Source organism: Ahaetulla prasina, chromosome 5 (genome assembly GCF_028640845.1).
Source record: "Ahaetulla prasina isolate Xishuangbanna chromosome 5, ASM2864084v1, whole genome shotgun sequence".
Lineage (NCBI taxonomy): Eukaryota > Metazoa > Chordata > Lepidosauria > Squamata > Colubridae > Ahaetulla > Ahaetulla prasina.
The window spans coordinates 48,090,411-48,108,773 of record NC_080543.1 but is presented as its reverse complement, the minus strand read 5'-3'; the positions used below and the strand labels follow the sequence as shown (position 1 = coordinate 48,108,773).

At 33.7% G+C, this 18,363-nt stretch overlaps 1 protein-coding gene across 4 annotated transcripts in view; it reads right to left on the bottom strand.

The window, feature by feature from the left end:
- The window catches only part of ROBO1 (roundabout guidance receptor 1), a 266,683-nt gene that overhangs the window by 80,794 nt on the left and 167,526 nt on the right, over window positions 1–18,363 (bottom strand). For all 4 annotated transcript variants that reach the window (XM_058184557.1, XM_058184556.1, XM_058184554.1 and 1 more), the window contains exon 3: window positions 11,796–11,953. In XM_058184557.1, the coding sequence (XP_058040540.1) occupies window positions 11,796–11,953 (158 nt within the window). The remainder of the gene's footprint in view (window positions 1–11,795; window positions 11,954–18,363) is intronic.

Below are 18,363 nucleotides of genomic sequence, written 5' to 3'. Positions count from 1 at the left end.
ACAGAGTCAGGTAAAGTGTTCCAAGCACTGATGATTCTGTTACAGAAGTCATATTTTCTGCAATCTGAATTGTTTTAGCTTTTTTTGTGGGGGGAGGGGCGGTTAAACTAAGGGTTAGGTGCTACTAACCAGATGATTATCAGCTTCAAAAGTCTATATAGGAAAAATTGTTCTCTAAATAGTCAATGTTCTCTAGAAATACTATGGAATACTATAGTATAAATTCATCAGAATGTCTGCAGTTATTCTATAAGAATTCTATTATCTTCAATAATGAGCAAAAATAAATCATCTTACAATATCTGAAAATATATGCCAAATGCTCAGTTATAATTTCCAGTTATTGGTAAATATACTAACAGTACCACTGACAGATCAAATATGAGCATGAATTTGTCAATTAAATACAAGTTATAAAAAATTGACAAGTTTTACAATACTTAATTGGGAGATTTTTCCTCTGTTTGATGGGAATATTTAAGCATAGCAAACAAAAATAGAAGCAATATAAATATATCAGTGGATGTTAACAAATCATATACACCTCTCTAGACCTGTAATGAAAAATATGAATCATAACCATTAAATGTGCTTATGTTCAAAAGTGGTTTTTTTTTTAAATTTTAATTTATATCCCGCCCTTCTCCGAAGACTCAGGGCAGCTTACACTGTGTTAAGCAATAGTCTTCATCCATTTGTATATTATATACAAAGTCAACTTTATTGCCCCCAACAATCTGGGTCCTCATTTTACCTACCTTATAAAGGATGGAAAGCTGAGTCAACCTTGGGCCTGGTGGGACTTGAACTTGCAGTAATTGCAAGCAGCTGTGTTAATAACAGACAGACTTAGTCTGCTGAGCCACCAGAGCCTCTATTAGGTTTACCTCCTAATAGCAAATGTTGAAGAAAAATAATAGTTTTCTACTCTATTTGTACAATTTTGTTTAAAGGGTTATTTACTTGCTTTTATATTTTTGAATTTTTGCCTGACTTCACTAATATAATCAGGACTTCAAATGGGTGCTACTGATATATAAAAAGACTGAATGACATTGACCTCAAAAAATGATTATTTGTTTCATTTATCTAATAAACAAAGCAATCTCACTTGTGAAATTGAATTACAAGAAATCATTCTTGTAATTCAACACTATAGTCAATTACAATACTATTAAGCTATAGTAACTATAATCAAATGTTTCCTGTAATTATAGAACAATCTCTCATAGGGTATATATTTGGCCCATTCCTCCCAAGCAATTGCAATAAGATTTGAAGGTTTTCTACTATGAAATATTTACTTAGGACCCAGCTCATAATATTTTAGTTCCAGACTTCAATTTCAGCCATATTAAAACATCAATTTTTTCTTTATATCTATTCTTATAAAATAAATCTCCATTCACTAGTACATTGTCTTACTGTATGACCCTATTATTTAAGCTTGACCTGATTTTATTTTATTATTATTATTATTATATCCTTCAATAATAACTGCTTGTAAGATCCTGACAGTGGTGGGTTGCTACTGGTTCACCCTGGATCAGGCGAACCAGTAGCAGTGGCAGTGGGAGGCTCCACCCACTCGCCCGGATGCTTCTCTGCATGCACAGAAGCGTTGTGTGTGCGTGTGAGTGCCCATGAGCGAACCAGGAGCGATGGGTTTTGAAACCTGCCCCTGGATCCCAAGACAATAAAGTATTCCTAAACTATTCCACAACCAGCTTCATGGTTGATTGCTAGCTCTTATTATGAGGTTCTTAGCACGTAATGCACCACTTGATTTCTTGCAGACATAACAATACTGATATTGCCTGAAAATTCCTGCTTTTGACTCATCTATTGGGAAAACTTGTCTTCTATAATCCTGATGATGAAGCCAAGACCAATGGCAAAGAGAAAGAGATCTGAAGATCATCTGGACTGATTTTCACAGGATTAAAAGCTTCAGTGGACAAAGTTTATCCATTTTAGTAAAATGAGTCTGCCTGCACTTCAGGAGAACCTCAGAACTTTAGAAATGATTCTGTAATCTTTTCAGACCAGCAGATAGGCATCACAGATTTTTCTGTATAGCTCTTAATATTTTTCTTTATAACCCAGCATGCCATGCTTTAAACTCTGTGTAGTAAGAAATGCAGTAAGAGTGGACATTTGTAAGACTGGCACAGATAAACCAGGATTAATCCAATATAATTCTAACAGTTAGTGAAATCTTACACAACTGATCCTTTAAATGGACTGACCTGAACTAGATGGAAATAAATTATTCTACTTTGGCACATTAAATATTGACCAACTTTGTTTATGAAATAAATAAAACAATCACTTGATTTTACTACTTTGATAAAAGGAGTTTGATTCAGACTCGTAAGTTCCACTTGAAACTCTTAAAACACCAAAAAAAAAAAAAAAAAAATAAAATTTTACTACAAAAGACTGAAAAGGGGCAGATGCTCTTTGAGCAATCGGACTGGCTTCTGAAAATATCCATCTTGCTGGCCCTGATTATCTTCAATCTAATCCATCATAACTACTCTTCCCCCCCTTCAGTTATGTGAAAAAGTAAGTACACCCTCTTTGAGTTCCATGGCTTTATCAGGACATAGTAAAAATCATGTGGTCCTTAGCAGTTCAAAGAGCTCTGACTATCAGGATTTAAAAAAAACAAAACAAAAAAACTTGTCTGCTGCAGGGCCCATCTTTTGGAACATTCTATCCTCTAGGGTAAGATCTGTCACCACTTTCCTATCCTTCTGTAGGAACCTGAAAACCTGGCTCTGCTGGTTGGTTCGGGGACCCAATGGGAGAGTTCCAAACTGGAGATGGTTGCTGGATTAATGGCAGACTCCACCTCCTCCTTTGCTCTCCGCTGTCCATCTGTCCGTCTTTTGTTACAAGATTAGTAAATTATCACTTTCTTTTTCATTGTTTATTTTATTCCTCTATTATTTTACTTTTGTTTTTTAACCTTTCTTTTCATTTCCTCCTTTTAACTTTTGTATGTCACCTAGAGTAGCCCCATTGCAAAGAACGCAGTAAATAAATTTAACAAATAAATAAATAATATCTTAATGTATATTTTAAAATAGATAAATGTAATTATCTTATTCCCCATTTACCAAAATGTAATTATGGCTATCAGAAAAAGATTAAAATTAATCAATAAGAATCAATGTGCACTAATGATGTTACTTAGTTTGGTAATGAAATGTCTTCAAGAAGACAATCAAGCTCAGAGAGCCCAAGCTGTCAATGGGAGCGCTAAACTCCACTCCGCTCAGGAACACCTGCCTGTTCAACAGAGGGACTCACAGCTCAAAGGCAAAAGGACACAAAGAAAAACTCTCCTAAGGCAGGCTAGCCTAAGCTAGCTGCAGAGAAAAGGCTCAATCCACACAAAAAAAAAAAAAAAATTTACTACAAAAGACTGAAAAGGGGCAGATGCTCTTTGAGCAATCGGACTGGCTTCTGAAAATATCCATCTTGCTGGCCCTGATTATCTTCAATCTAATCCATCATAACTACTCTTCCCCCCCTTCAGTTATGTGAAAAAGTAAGTACACCCTCTTTGAGTTCCATGGCTTTATCAGGACATAGTAAAAATCATGTGGTCCTTAGCAGTTCAAAGAGCTCTGACTATCAGGATTTAAAAAAAACAAAACAAAAAAACTTGTCTGCTGCAGGGCCCATCTTTTGGAACATTCTATCCTCTAGGGTAAGATCTGTCACCACTTTCCTATCCTTCTGTAGGAACCTGAAAACCTGGCTCTGCTGGTTGGTTCGGGGACCCAATGGGAGAGTTCCAAACTGGAGATGGTTGCTGGATTAATGGCAGACTCCACCTCCTCCTTTGCTCTCCGCTGTCCATCTGTCCGTCTTTTGTTACAAGATTAGTAAATTATCACTTTCTTTTTCATTGTTTATTTTATTCCTCTATTATTTTACTTTTGTTTTTTAACCTTTCTTTTCATTTCCTCCTTTTAACTTTTGTATGTCACCTAGAGTAGCCCCATTGCAAAGAACGCAGTAAATAAATTTAACAAATAAATAAATAATATCTTAATGTATATTTTAAAATAGATAAATGTAATTATCTTATTCCCCATTTACCAAAATGTAATTATGGCTATCAGAAAAAGATTAAAATTAATCAATAAGAATCAATGTGCACTAATGATGTTACTTAGTTTGGTAATGAAATGTCTTCAAGAAGACAATCAAGCTCAGAGAGCCCAAGCTGTCAATGGGAGCGCTAAACTCCACTCCGCTCAGGAACACCTGCCTGTTCAACAGAGGGACTCACAGCTCAAAGGCAAAAGGACACAAAGAAAAACTCTCCTAAGGCAGGCTAGCCTAAGCTAGCTGCAGAGAAAAGGCTCAATCCACACAAAAAAAATGTGGATCAGCCCTATCACTCATACTTAGAAGCAATCTAGTAACTCCAACTATCAAAGTAGAAAAAGCAGAGGCAATTCCACACATCAGTCCAGTCTGAGGGACTGAGTCAAAAGCTGGAGGCCCCTGGCAACAGGGGCAGGACTTCACAGCTCTAACAGACTCAGTCCTCCAATCTGAACAGACGAGTACAACCCATGCCTGGCTGCTGTCTCCACCCACAATGGAGAACAGTCAAGTTTCTAGAGAAGAATTATTTTGTTAAAATGAATAATGGTGAGGGAGAGTGGGAGGGAGAAGGAGAGTGAGTGAGTGAGTGAGTGAGACTATATACAATGGTTATATTGACTCCATATAAATTTGTCTAAGAACTTGATAAATTAATATTTACATTTTAATGGAAGAAGTAAATAGTCTACTGGACTATTCAAAACATTTAAAAAATGTTGGCTCTCATTATTTCAGTTCTGGAAATGTAATAAATTAAAACAACTTTGGTATATATGTTATGGATATAATCCACGTAATTCCTTATTGTTACACATTATTGTTATGGTGAACAGGCATTTTTAAGGCAATTAAGAATGAAAAAATGTTTTCTTGAGATAGCACACTAGAACTTCCTTTCATTTATTCAAGTATGCATTGATTATTGCATGAAAAATATAAAAAGTGATGATTAAAAATTAAAAAATCACTAAAAATTTAAATATGTAAACCCCATGGACAGAGTAAAAGATCAATTAAGTCAGCTAAGAATACCTCCAGTTCTCTGAGACTTCTAGGTCTTGTGACACAACTGGGTCCTTAGGATTTTTTAAATAGTAACAGGGATAGAGCCAATCTGACCTTAGACGGAGAAGTTAAATAGGGCGTGTGCCACAGTAGAGAAGACCCACCTCTCAGGTAGTAAATTACTTTCCAGCTAATAAGACAATGCTTAAATTAAGTCATATGGATTTACCCAGTTACAGTGTTATTCTGAGTAAATATAAGCTATTTTTATCCAATAGGTGCTCAAAATATTCCTCAGAGCAGTCATTTCCATCATATCCTCTTCCTAGCAAAAAATGTGTTATCCGAAACATAATTGGTTATATTTTTAAACTCACACTGTAATCCCTAATGTGGGCCCTTACACTGAAATATGGAGTTTTAGTTCATTTTTTAAACTAAAAGAACAAATGTAATGCTTTTTTTATTCATTTATTTAATTATTCATTTTATGCACTTTTAGGGTTTGTGTGGAGAACAAATCACATTTTATATTTATGCAGAAATATTGAGGGTTATAAATATAATAGGTTTTACAGATGTTTAAATAAAACTGTACCTGTTTTATTAACATACGTTGTTCGTTTGCTGTTCTTCTGCAGTTCAGATTGCTGCTATAAAATTTTTGAGTTGGATTATTTAGTTCTAAGTGATAAAGCAAGGACTGAAACCAAGGAAAAGCATAATGAAGACTAATTGATATAGTATAATATATTATAACTTGACCTTACACTGACATTATACTTGGCATAATTAAAAAATCTGTCTCTTTAGGAGACATGTAGAAACAGAAAAAAAATATATGAACTATTTTAATTCTGAAATTATCCATTTCCTTAGTTGCTATGTTCATGGCTCCATGTGAAAGTGACTTGTAATATTTAACTTAACCTGTATTAAGTGTTTCACAAAATGAGTCTAAAGTGTCTTAAAATGCTTAACTTCGTTTTGTTGATTTAAAAACACTATTAAACTTGTACTTTTGTGTGTGAAATATGAACAATCTTGATTTTAATTTGGGAGTACATAAAGTTTTGATTTAATGGGCCTTGATTTATTCAACATATAAAATTTGTTGAACAAAAGATGTGCCATGTTTTGTTAAGGAGATGTTAAGGGAAAACAGGGAAGAGAATATCAAGGCTGATAAACTAAAGCAGTGGTAGTCAACCTGGTCCCTACCACCCACTAGTGGGCGTTCCAGCTTTCATGGTGGGCGGTAGGGGTTTTGTCCGATACTGAAGCACTTTCCTTTTTTTAAATTTAATTGACTTTTTAAAAAAAATTCATAGCATTAAAAACATTTTCATTAGGTTTTCATAAAATTCCCCGTGACAATTTAATTTCTGAAAATATACTATTTGTATCGCCCACGCATAACTTTAGTTCACGTTACGTAAGTGAAACTAAATGGTGCTATAGTGCAACCGCAAACAAAAGAGCCTCGTCCCAGAATAGCTCGTGCATCTCCCCCCACACCACCCAGCTGTAACAGACAAGCGGAGCTGGTAGCCGGCGCCCCCCAAACCCAATCCACGATGCGCGAGAGGCATGCGCAGACGACGATACATGGAGCATTACTGTGGAACTGGTGGGCGGTTAGAAAATTTTACTACTAACAGAGATCGGCAGGTATAAAAAGGTTGACTACCCCTGAACTAAAGGATAAACTTAAGAGAAGCCACTGAGAAAATCAAGGTTGGTTGGGCCAGTATGATATACAACATTGGAACATTCGTTGTAATAGTAGCAGGAAGAGAAGCAAGGTCTTGGAAAGATGGCAGGTGATCAGCTGCTGGAATATGCTATATTAGGAAATGTTGGAAAAAGGATGGCACAGAGAAAAGAATATGTAGCAGTCTTAAATTAGTTATTTATTTTATTTATTAATTTATTAATTTATTATTTAGATTTTTATACCGCCCTTCTCCCGAAGGACTCAGGGCGGTTCACAGCCAGATAAAATAAACAATAATATTACAATATAAATACTATTAAAATACAATTAAAAAACTTATTCAATTGGCCAAGATTAAAAATTTAGAATAATAAAACCCATATAAAATTAAAAACCATATAAATCTAAAATCCTACGCCAGTCCTGCGCAAGTGAACAAATAGGTCTTCTTAGGATACTTAGTTTAATGGCCTTTTGGTTTTAATATATTCTTTTTCATTAGTCTATTAAATTATGAAATTACTGAATAATTGATTTCATAATATATGTAATTGTTACAAGTTGCCTTTTCTCATAAAATAATATTAAGCAGCCACATAAGGTTTAACATAATTTTAAGGGTGATTTTTTTAGAATGTATTTTCATTGTCTGAATATCTGCTCAGTTCCAAAAGCATTTTATGTGAAAGGACATACAAAACATACATTGGAAAGATGAAATGCACATGATCTCTTAAGTGTCATATTGCACTTTACACAACTACTGAGTTACTTATTGTTGGTGGGATAATACACTTCTATATAAAAAAGTATGATACAATGTACCCTTGTAAAATCTTATGACATATATAAAATATAAACCAAAAATAATATATTTCAAATCATTTATCAGTTTAAGAGTTGATTCACAAAACAGTGGTTCAGATTTATACTGGCAACAAATCTTCGCCTAAAATGGAATCTGTCATCCCCTAGCTTGTGAATCATGATCAGCTGGAAAAGAAACAAGTTGAGGCAATTACTAGATTTGATGTTTTAGAGTCAACTTGTAATATTGCTGCTCATAATTGTATTCCTGTACTCATGGGAATTCAATTCACAGAAATGTTGCAGCTGCTTAACTTACAGAATACTATCACCTTCCTATCAAATTTAAAGGACAGAAAAATGGAGATTATTTCCCAGTTGTACTGTGAGGAGGATATTCGAAGGTTGTTGCTCCTGATTAGTCTGGTCTTGTGATCATAGCCAAAGAATAAATTTGTTTCAGTGTTAACTGGAAACCTTCATTTAATGGGAATGCAGTACAGGCTATTATATATTCCATTACAGTTCTATCTTATAAGTCCAATGTCCTGTCTTCAAGCTCTCTTGCCTCTTTGGAAATCTTAATTCCTTGTCTGTTTGCTCTCTGATCTTTGCTAGTAAGAAAACCTTGCTTATCTTCATTGGACCAGTGCTTTGCTTTCTAATCACAGTATCAGTGCCTCTACCAATTAGTGATCTTACATCATTAACAACTTGGCTAAAGCGTTGGTAGCCACAACATTAAAATAGTCTTTTTCTGTCTTGTAAAACATTATTCACAGCCATAGATCAATGCTTGGGGCTTGCAAGAAAGCCAGAGGAATTTGATTAGCTAGATGAAAAAGTCTAGTTCACATGGAATTATCCAATTTAGCTAAGCACACAGAAGTGAACCAAAACAAGAAAAAGGACCATTGAAACCAGCTGAAATATATTTGCTTGCAGAAACTTTTCCCTGCTTAAACAAACAAACAAACCAATCCAGAAAAGTATTCTGTGCAAATTAAAGCTAACTGACAATCATGAGGGTCAGCTTTTTGAATGAAGATCTATTTGTACTACCAGAGATTACTCATTGAAAATGATGGGAAGGGCTTTCCTATGCTTAGGAAGATACTGAAGAAGGAATCTTGCTCTAAAACTTTATTTATACCTAGCTCATCCAACTTTATACGTAGCTCATCCAACTGTATCTGAAAGGTTACAAAAGGCATAGGATATTTAACTTTCTCTGGTGGACTTCAACTGCTATTAAATAATGAAATATTTAAAATTTAACCTAAGAAAACTTAAGTTTAAAGAGTATCAATACATAAAAATTCATTTAATGTATTTCTTCAAACTGAAACATTCTGAAATACCATATTAATTCTCTCTTACAGACTTCAGTACAAAAAAAAAATGACATTCTTATGCCTTTCTGTCTTCCATTTTCTTAAAATTGCTTCCACTTGCAAATGAAACTATGTCAGATTGCTTACCAAATCCGCAAACCATATAAATTGTGACAGAAAGCATATACTTTTTTGGCTTCTCCAGAAAAGGAGACTTGGATAGTGTCCAACATATTGTATGTCAGTTTGCTGCTTTTTATATGCTTACTATCTGTATGTGGCACACTCCCCAAAAAAGGTTATTAACTATTCAGTAGAAGAAATCAGATACTTGAAATATACATTATTTTAAAAGTGCTTTGCTTCAATTAAACTTTTAATATGACCAGAAGCCATATAGGCATTTATGAAGTGCAAAGTTATTAAGGAAAAATGTGAAATAAGCAAAACGTAAAATTACAAGACTGGGAAAAAATAACACCAGCAAGGCTAGGATTATACACATCTGTACATATTCATGAAGATTTTTCTTTTTAAAAAAATTAGGGATATAATCTGGTAAAATTTATTACTGATCTTTAGATTACAGATCTGTATTCTGTACTGAATTAATGATATATAACTTTCAAATTTATTTTAACTGCTTAATTTTAGCGAAGATGATTGATAAATTTAATTATTTTCAGCTATTTGGCACTGATTGTGTCTCTGTGAATTTAGCTAAACACTATTTTTTAGCATAATAATCTTTCCATTTCCCACCATCCAGTCAGAGCTGAAGAAGCTTCTTGTAAGAGAAGCAAAACATCTTCAAAGAAAAACCAGAAAGTCCAGTTGCCTCTTGAAAAAGCACCTTTGGGATGACATTCCCAAATGGAAAGAAAATTAATCAAAACAGCAAATATTGGTTTCTATTTACTGTAAAAGTCTGATGGCACTTTAAAAAATTGTCATTTTTTTTAAAAAAAGAACATAACATAAAAAATAGGACACTAAATATGTTATTTCTGTCAATACACTTGTTTCTCTCTTTGAAAAAGAAGGTTCAGGAATATCTTTCCACCAATTCTTTAATCATTGAGGTAAAAAGGTTTCACAGGCCAAAATAAATCAGTAATATTAAATCAGTTTAGCTTATGATTCTTAGCATCTATTTGCAAAATATAAACAACTAAAAATAGCATATTTCATAGTATATTTTAAGCAACTATTACTCATATTATTTTCATAATCTTAGTTAATTTCTACTATATAAAATTTGTAAATTATAAATACATGGTGATAGTATGGAAATCCTCCTTCAACCCAAAAGCTTGATGAATTATAAAAATCATAAAAATCATAAAATTATAAAAAATAAAAATTATAAAAAGAATGACATATCTGTTGCAAAATGAAATAATATAATAAACATGACAGTCATATGTTTATTTAAATCTTACTGAAGAATGAAAGTGCACATAGTCCTTACTCATTAGCTACAATAGGAGCCAGAAACTTCATCACTAAGGGCATGATTATTAAGTCAAGTGATCCTGCTAATTTACATTCTGGCTGTTAAGTAAATTACCAGACTATTAAATGCAATGACATGTGACTTCCTGTCAATTTCCATATTGCTCATCAAAAACTGGCAGTGAAATGGTGATCACATGAACAAGGAAACAGATCCACATATGAAGGCTCCAAGTCAATAACTTTATTATCTACTACCTATAATACAAAAATCTCTCCGGACTGCTTACCTTCTCTTGGGAACAACTATATAGGTTTCCCTGGAACTTGGGGGTGGATTTGTCAGCCACTTGACCCCACCCCCAACTGGCTGGTTGGATGTTTCCCAACAAGTAGATTTTTATCTTTCATTGAATGAAAGATAAAATGAATGAATGAAGAGAATGAAATAGGGAGTGGAAGTAGTATGATAAACGAATACAATAATACTGATACTATTGGAGAAGGAAAGACATAAATTTTCAGAATGCTTACTGTAAACATTCTGTAACTAGCATGATACAATGGTCCACAACCTTCAATTAACTTTGTTCTGCTTTCTGGAGAATTTTATTTTTTTTTATTTTTGAAGAAAGAAGAGTATCATATAGGACTGTAAAGGCCATTTAACACTATTTTATTTATTTTTAAATAAAAATGGTAAAATCAGATGTAGCTGATCCAACAACCTTACATATCCGTATAAATGAAAAGATAATAGCAAGTTTACCGTATATACTCGAGTATAAGCCGAGTTTTTCAGCACGTTTTTTGTGCTGAAAAACGTCCCCTCGGCTTATACTCGGGTCTATACGGCTTATACTCGAGTTTTTTTTTTTTAAGCCCCTCGGCTTATACTCGAGTATATACGGCTTATACTCGAGTTTTTTTTTTTCTTTTTTTCACATTTTACCGGACGGAAGCCCTGCCGGTGCAGTGAGAGGGCGGGGCGGGGGAGCCGCCAGCCTTCTCAGCTGAGGGAGGGAGGGTTTCCCCAACCGGTAGGTGCCTCATTTCCCACCCTCGGCTTATACTCGAGTCCCCAGTTTACCCCAGTTTTTGGGGTAAAATTGGGGACCTCGGCTTATACTCGGATCGGCTTATATTCGAGTATATACGGTACTTATTTTTGAAGAGTTGTAGCACTCTGCCAACACAATCTTTCAAATGAATAAGCAAGTAATTCTACCTTTTATTTTTCATATATAGGGTAGCAATTCATATTTGCACAATGGGGCAAATAATACATGGCTAAATAAGCAACTATATTTTAGTTATTGTAGTTGTTTTTAAAGAAAAAAGCTTACTGTAATTCTTTCATCTCTATCATCCAAAGGAGATCCATCCTTTTTCCATGAAATTGTAGGTTCAGGATGGCCTCGAGGAGGTTGGCATTCCATCACAGCTGGCTCACCTACCGCTACCATAACATCTGAAGGGTTTTGTCTGAAGTCATCTCGCAATACTGAGAAGAGAAATGGAAAGGGGAGGGGGATTATGAGAAAATAAAGAAAAAATAGTTATTAATCAACAAAGTGTAAGCAGTTTCAAGTATTCACAATGTAAAAGATGTAGAATTGGTGTTAGAGTTAGATTTTGAGTTGCAGCAGGACTGGATTGCATTGTGGCATTACAATAAACACATAATTTATTTTAATCTCTGCAGTTCACTGCTTCTCTTACAATGATATGGTAAAAACAAACAATTAATTGAATGCCACTTTTCTAAATGTTTTCAGTGACCACACAATAGATCTGGGAGATGCTGAGAAATCATTTTCTCAGAAAGTGACTCAAAATATGCAAGAGTGCTCAAGATACACTTGGTTGCAAGGAAGCCACATCTTGATTCAAGAATTATGTATTTATAGCAAAATGATATGAATTTAACAGGGAATAGTTTTTTTTAAACATACAACTATTTTGATTAAATACAAAGCACTGAAAAGCCTGAATGGTATACAATATCAGATTCACAAAGCTCCAAAATATTGGTATATATTTTGTATTATTATTACTATTTTATTTTTTTCTCTGTAAAGTTCTAATATTTTGCTATTTGCACTAAATTTAATATGTATTTTAATAAGAGTATCTTTGTTATGGTTACTGTCATGATACTAGCTTTTTCATTGTTGTGTTATAAAATACATTAAACATCCCAAAAATTTGATGAATTTTAAATTTAAATTTATTCAAGTTTCTATTTAAGATTAAATAGAAATTTTTTCTACTAAAAGACAGATATTTTGGGTAACCAAAATCCATAACTAAATATAGTCATTTCTCTGAAAATTAGCACACAATTTCATTATAAAGTAATGAAATTGGATTCATGGTTTTTTCCCCTTCATTTCTTCCTTTATTTATGAATATTCTGTTGACATAGCATAACATAACAATAATTAGAAAAAAAATCTAAGGCAGGGCTATCAAACTTGATTTCATTGAGGGCTGCATCACAGTTGTTTGACTTTGGGGGCCAGGGTGGGCATGGCCAGCTTGAGGTCATTCATGTTGGGGTGCCTATTGTGGCCTGAGAACGCTGCCAGCAAAAATGGGCTCCCAAGCTTCGTTTTCAGCTGTGATGGTCTTCTGTAACCTTCTGCCGGTGAAAATGGAGCTCTGGAGAGCTGCATGCAGCCCACGTGAGCTCCATTTTTGGATGTGACAGCTGCCTGCAACCCTCTGCCAGCAAAAATTGAGCTCGGAGGGCTGTACGCAGCTCCATTTTTGCTGGCAGAGACACTGTGGACCAGTCCTTTGCTGTTTCCAGGGTGGTCTGTCTAATGGGCCAGATCCAGTGGTGGGATTCAGCCAGTTCGCACCACTTCGGGAGAACCGGTTGTTAACTTTCGGAGCAGTTTGGCAAACTGGTTGTTGGAAGAAATCATTACGGCAGAGAACCGGTTGTTAAATTACTTGAATCCCACCACTGGCCAGATCTAAGCAGCCCATGGGCCACATCTGGCCCCCGGGCCTTGAGTTTAACACCTCTGTCCTAAGGGACACTTTTTACAATTAGGCAATATCTCCTAAATTTAGGTTTAAGAGAAGATAAAAAGGATAGATTTTTTCCCCCATTTTATGTGATTTTTTTGGGTTAAAACATCACATACCAAATAACCAACTATATGCAATTCATTCAAAATTACACTAAGAAAATACAAAAATAAATAAATAAATCATGTAATTATTTTTATAGCTGTAAGAAATATACATAGCATATAATTGTAAATTTAACTCCCCCCCGAAAGCCATTTTTCTATCAATTCATTGTAAAATGTAAGCTGAACATACACTAAAGTAATAAATTCATATTTAGCAAAATTTCTACCATATTTCTTAGAACTTGAAATAGTATTACTTTTTAGTGTACATAACCAGTAATGCCCCTTAATAGGATGTTCAGCCACACTGCCAGCTGGGTTGCCCTAGCTGCTGATTGTAAAAATATGTGAGAGAGCTTATTCTTTCCTTATTTGTTTCTCTTTTTAGAACTATGATCAAGTGCAGCTTCCCTTTGTGAAAAAGTTGCCCAACTTTTTTTCTCTAAAGATTTTTTATTCACACAGACTGCTGAGTTATGACTTTTATTTTAGATGTGGTTTATTGAACAAAGAAAAGTAGTTTGAATTAAATGTAATGCTAAACTATTGTTAGTAAAAACACAGAGACTGGTTTATCAAATGATACTTTCATCTCATGCCAATTTTTTCAAGAACCAGATTTTATTTCCTCAAAATAGATCAATAAATTCATATGCTTTCTTATTGTGATTAATGAAGATTAACAATCCTTCCCCATTTTCTTCACATGTATCTATTTCATGTCTTGTCTTGTCTTGTCCTCTTGTTAGGAGTCAAATGTTAAGATATGGACTACGTTTTTTTCAGTCTTTGTGTCTGCTAAGGTAACAGAAGACAAAAGGACAAATGCCAACCAAATTCCTGAATAAATGATAAATTTCATGTAGCGTTTTAAAAGACAGGTATGAAAGTATCCCCTACTTTCATAGGAAAGACACCTTTGAGAGGGAATTTTATAAATAGACTACACAATCCCCTACCCACAGGTCATCTTCAAAGATAATTCCTTACCTAAACAAAGAAACAGAATGACCAGGGTGAGAAAAACATCAGTGGGACCAGGAGTGTGTCAATTTCCCTATTGTGTTCCATTGTGGAAGCTGGAAGTGATTCTCAGAATCAATCCTTCCTTCCTTCCTTCCTTCCTTCCTTCCTTCCTTCCTTCCTTCCTTCCTTCCTTCCTTCCTTCCTTCCTTCCCATCCTTCCCAACAAGTAAGGTTGCTGCAGCGTGGAGGAGGGAGTGGAGGGAGAAAGTGGTCAGCACACTCTCTTGAATCAACTTGGTAAAGAAACCACAATATAATAAAGATAATACCTAAGATGAGATACTTTCCCCTTTCACACCACATATTCTTAATTTTCACAAACTGAAGAAAGAGATGGGAAAGGCAATGTATTTTGATTTGATCTTTATACATTTGATCTCCTTTTGATATTTATAAGCAAGTAAGCAATACAAAGCAACGTTTTATGGAAAAAAATGTTATACTGTATTTATCTGATCTTTTTCCAGTAGCACATTATATTTTTAAAAAGTATTGTATGATACATTATACATTATTTTCCTTTCCTTTATAAGCACATTCTCTGTCCTTATTCTTTAAAACTTGTGTTAGCTTTTTTAAACCTTACAAATTACAATTGAAAGGAAACAGATATCTATGATTTTTTTGATTAAACATATGCAATAATGTGTTAATTAAATACAAAATAAGCAAACATTTGTTTTATATCATAGCAGCTACTGCACCATACCTATTTCTGATTCATTAGGATAATTCAAGTTCTTCTGTTCTACAATATGGGATGAAGACAGCAGCTCTCATTATAAAAAGTGAAGTATTAAATATTTTAAATATCAGTACTCACAAATATAAATATTTCATTTTTGTGTTTCTCAATTTTCATGTTAGAAAATGGAGGATATGCATAACTCGTTTCTTGCTTCTGAAGAAACACTGAAGAAACTTTTTCAATGACATAAAATTTTGTGATTGAAAAAAATCCCGAAGTACAATGCCACAGTAAGTTATTGTAACCAACCCATCCCAATAGCATGCCAAAAATTATCCATGCATAGATGGGAAAAAAGTGGAATCTGATGCAGCACATATTAATTCCACCACTTAATAAGTGCCATATGGACCCTTTGATGTTCATCTCCTGTTTCCCTCCCATCTTTCAATTTCTGCAACTGCTCAGAGGAGAGACGTGAATCAGAAATGAAACCTCCTGACTACCTCAGTCTTTTCATTTTTTCTTGTGCTTCATCAGCAGGAAAATGGGAAAGTGTCTGCACACAACCACTAATGAAATTCTGTGATTTTTACACTGAATTTTCCATCATTATTTTCTATAGATGGAAACAAGAAACCAAAAAAATAAAAAAATGTAATCTTGAATTACATTTTATTTAGTGTTACGTTTGTTAATATATACAGTATATCAACAGAAGTGAAAAGGAAGCATTTATTATAACAGTAAATGGCTGGTGGTACTCCTTAAATTTATAAATGTTAAATCAACATTGTTAATTTCAAATGATGTTGGGAATTGGACAACCATATGTAACCATTACAATATCCTGTCTAATTTGACTCTTTATACGTTATGTTTGCATATTTCAGAATAAAATATGCCAATTCTTAACTGTTAAATATCTGTTCATTTCTATTAGAGAAGCCGGTCAGAATAATTATATATTATGTATTAAGATCTGAAGTAACATGCTAAGATTAATTAATTAGAGAGTGCAAGAGTTTGATTTTGTATTTGTGAGCATTAATCTGGTCATTAAGGAAAACACTGATCTTTGAATCTTATTCACTAGATTCTTCTTACGATTAATGTTAATGTTACATATGTAACATTAAGAACAGTATTAAGAATAATAGAAAAAAAATTATCCATGGGCAAGTGAAAACTACATTTTCTTCACACCTTTTTAGTGGCCTAAATATTTAAGGGACATTTCATTTTTACTATCTGTCACATTATGATGCCTCTGATTTGGACAGACATAAAGATTTTAAGTTTAAGTTTCAGTTTGCTTGTAATTGTTTTCAGGGCTTATGTAGTAACTGAAAAATCAAATTTAAGGGATTGTGAATAATTACGATATTTGATCTATCATCTATCTATCTATCTATCTATCTATCTATCTATCTATCTATCTATCTATCTATCTATCTATCTATCTATCTATCTATCTATCTATCTCCTATTATTTTTATAAACAACTCAGGGTGGCAAACATTCTATATCTAAAGTTCCTTCTTCCTCCTATTTTTCCCACAATAACCATCCTGTGAGGTGAGTTGGGCTGAGAAAGAATGACTGGCCCAAGGACCCTCAGCTGGCTTTCATGGCTAATAAAACTGAACTCATGTTCTTCCAATTTGTAGCCCATTGCCTTAACCACTGGCTCAGTTCTGAGCATCCCATGGTTCTGAAAGTATCTGTAGTTTTTATATGAACTGAATGTTTTGCTACAAAATGTTAAAAGTACTAGTTTTGTTACACACACACACACACACACACACACACACACACACACACACACACACACACACTTAAAATATTTCAATATGATATTTGACATTTCCATTACCACTCTTGTTCTACAATTCAAGCATGGAATAATGTAACTACAAAGAATTTCACTGTCAACATACATTAAATCACCATCTTCCTTTGTAGGAACCAAAGTCGATTTATTAAATGAATTTAGTTTCAACTTCATGTTTTTTGCTAGCATAATATTCATTATTATAAAAAGCAAATATCTATAGTTAATTTCATGCAAGAGTTTAGCCATTCCTGACCAAATCGTTTTTCTGATTAGTCCCCAACACAATCTTTCCATGATATGAAGTACAAAATGATCACAGTCTGCAAATTTGTATGCCTCTTTATTATTTAAGAGCACTTGTTTACCAATTCAAAATTTAAAAAAATTAAATATGATAGCTGCTGAAGTTTAGATACCGAATTTTCCTTGCAGAACTCTTTATAGCTCAGTAATATTGTAATATTTGCATGAATTGCATGTTTGAGAACTCTGCACAGAGTTTCAGTGATTTTCATGACTTGGAGTGGGAAAAGTGAAAAAATCTAATCACAATAATAGAAACTTTTATAGACTTTTTAGTTTAGGCTTAATGGATGAAGAACTTGAAACGTCTGGATTTTTTGCTTGAGATGGAAAAAAAATGAAATGTTGATTTTGGATTTTGCTGATTAGATAAATTTGTCGTTATAGAAACGGTTAGTACAAATTAAATATGTAAAAGTAAAAAGAAAATAGACTCAAGAGCAACAGAAGCAACTGGATTTCTGTATACAGATCCATGAAAGCATGGGCTACTTTAAACTATCTGGAGAATTAATTAAAAAAGGAATGAAGCATTTTAACGAGAAGTGCTTCTGCCATAAACAATGGGAATGCAGATTATCCCCTAACAACGTAAATAATTTAAGAGTCCTATAATAGAAATGAATCTAAAAAAGGAGGTAAAGAAACATCAAGTGGATAGCTTTGATACTAAATACAAAAAGCAGGAAAAAAGTAAAATACTTGCAATTGTTATGATCTCATATTGATTACTTTTAATTAGAGTAAAATATTATTAATATTCTCAATATTACTAAACGTTTAGCTTTCTTTAAGGGCCACATCTGAAAATTAAAATCATTTTCCTTTTGGGTAACTATGGCTTAGGTTTTAATATAAAGAAAATATAGATAAACAGATGGCACACAAGATTGTCATTGATTTCAACATCT